This window comes from Aplysia californica, unplaced genomic scaffold (assembly GCF_000002075.1).
Source record: "Aplysia californica isolate F4 #8 unplaced genomic scaffold, AplCal3.0 scaffold00092, whole genome shotgun sequence".
Lineage (NCBI taxonomy): Eukaryota > Metazoa > Mollusca > Gastropoda > Aplysiida > Aplysiidae > Aplysia > Aplysia californica.
This window is the reverse complement of record NW_004797362.1, coordinates 888,652-890,597: the sequence shown is the minus strand read 5'-3', so window position 1 is coordinate 890,597 and position 1,946 is coordinate 888,652. Positions and strand designations below refer to the sequence as shown.

Below are 1,946 nucleotides of genomic sequence, written 5' to 3'. Positions count from 1 at the left end.
CCTTTTGTCCTGTCCTTTCCCACAGTTCTTCATTTCTTATTCTATCCTGCCACTTAATTCTTAGAATACTCCTCATACATCTGTTGATGAAAGTCTGGACTTTATTCAGTACTGTTTTCGTTGTCTTCCAAGTTTCGCAGCCGTAGAGGAGCATAGACTTGACGTTGGAGTTAAAAGTACTGTCTTCGCCTTATTTTTATTATTATTTTCTAATTTGCGTGAGTGCGTGTTTGTTACTCTCGTGTAATATCTCTTCAGCACTTCATGACCTAATTGTGACCTGTTGCAAGAGCCGTAAAACTCTTACTAATAATACTAAAACCTATAGTTCATGGTCTGATGGAAGTCAAGCGAAGCCAATCCAGAAGTTTGTTTTAACGATCAATTGTTTGAAAGACGCCAGAGAAGAAATTAATTGTAATTATAGAAGAAGTTGTAACATTAGACGAAAGTATAGAACTCAAGAGGGTTATGGTAAATTTTCTCTAACATTAGTGACGGCAGTACCCGTGATGTATCGTCGTAATGAAATAAAGCGCTCGTCAGATTTAGGAAATCGAAGAAACTTATGAAAAAACTGCCATTTTCCCACCCTTTGGGCTTATTTTATGGTTATATTATGATAATCTCAACACCATATGTTCATTTACAAACACGTTTATTTGTGGATTTTACTGAAAAATGTTGATCAAAGGTACTAAAATGTAAATTTGCAGTTCCAAGGACTCTCAAGCCCTTCAGTTGTAATTCACCAAACTTGACGTTCACATATCTCGCTAATTAATTACCTCTGACACAAGGCGACCGGGCCTTGCCTTCTTTCAAGTGCAAAAATTATTATTTCAACTGCTATTTGAGATAGACGGACTTTTTTTTCACCTACAGCAAGACAAATGAACACACCTCAAGATATACCAATGTATATTATGCCCAAATTTTTAGGCTAAAAATTGACGAGCGCTTCATAGCCCTCGTCGTGGTGGGGAAATACGCATAGTCAAAGAACCAGGGGATCGAATTAAAACATCCTGCTGAGAGTTATTTACCAAAACATGCCTTGCTCAGTCGCAGGAGATGGAAGTTTACTAGCACCACAATATTGTTAAGTCGTTTAAAAACTAATTTTGGATGTGTCCGTTCCTATATAAATATAAAATAGAAAGAGCACTGTCAAAGCGATAGGACTACCGGACATTTCCTATTACGAAAATAACTCCTTATTAGCTTGGAAATTGGAAATTCCCAATCTAAAAATATCAGCCATCCTATAGCCGTTGTTATTCTGTCAGTCAGCCTTAGATGTCAGCTGTGCACACACGTTGGTTGATCTAGTTACCCCTGAAGTTTGCTTGATTTTTTTCCAATGTTTGCCGCGACAAGAAACGTAGATGTAAACATCAGTTAAGACTTTTCAAGCCACGAAGCCACACGAAATGGAGGATTCCAAGAACAAAGACCCACCCAAGACCTGCACGAGAGGTAAGCCTCCATTTTTCTCCGCCTCCAGGCACAGACTATGTCTTCGTCCACTCTAACTCTAGACCTATCTAGCCTCAAGAAAATTTCGAATTCAGCTCCGACTAAACACTTGTAATGATTTAATACAGCTTTAAAATGCTTTCCAACAGTACCATGTTTTTCTCAAGTAGTTTGATGAAAATTTCAAATTGAACTCAGATTAAACATAAAATTATTTGTTAAATGGATACAGCTTTAAAATGCTTCCCAACTGTTCATCCTTCTACTACTGTCAGGACCGAAGCTATAGACTGTTTTTGGACAGGGAAAAAAACAACAAATAAATCTACTAAACACAAAGTATAGCATGAGAGATAAAGGGGGATAACAAGGACAAACATTACAAATAAGAGGAAGAACATGATTACTTCTCTTATAGTATGCATTGACTTTTTTACAGATAGAGCATGTTGTTGGGAAAAAAAGGG

At 37.2% G+C, this 1,946-nt stretch overlaps 1 protein-coding gene across 1 annotated transcript in view; it reads left to right on the top strand.

Annotated features, from left to right (window-relative positions):
- Positions 1 to 1,271: 1,271 nt before the first annotated feature.
- Positions 1,272 to 1,946, top strand: part of LOC101861720 — a 2,295-nt gene continuing 1,620 nt past the window's right edge. The window contains exon 1 of the mRNA XM_005094952.3: positions 1,272 to 1,479. Within this exon, the coding sequence (XP_005095009.1) occupies positions 1,434 to 1,479 (46 nt within the window). The 5' untranslated portion in view covers positions 1,272 to 1,433. The remainder of the gene's footprint in view (positions 1,480 to 1,946) is intronic.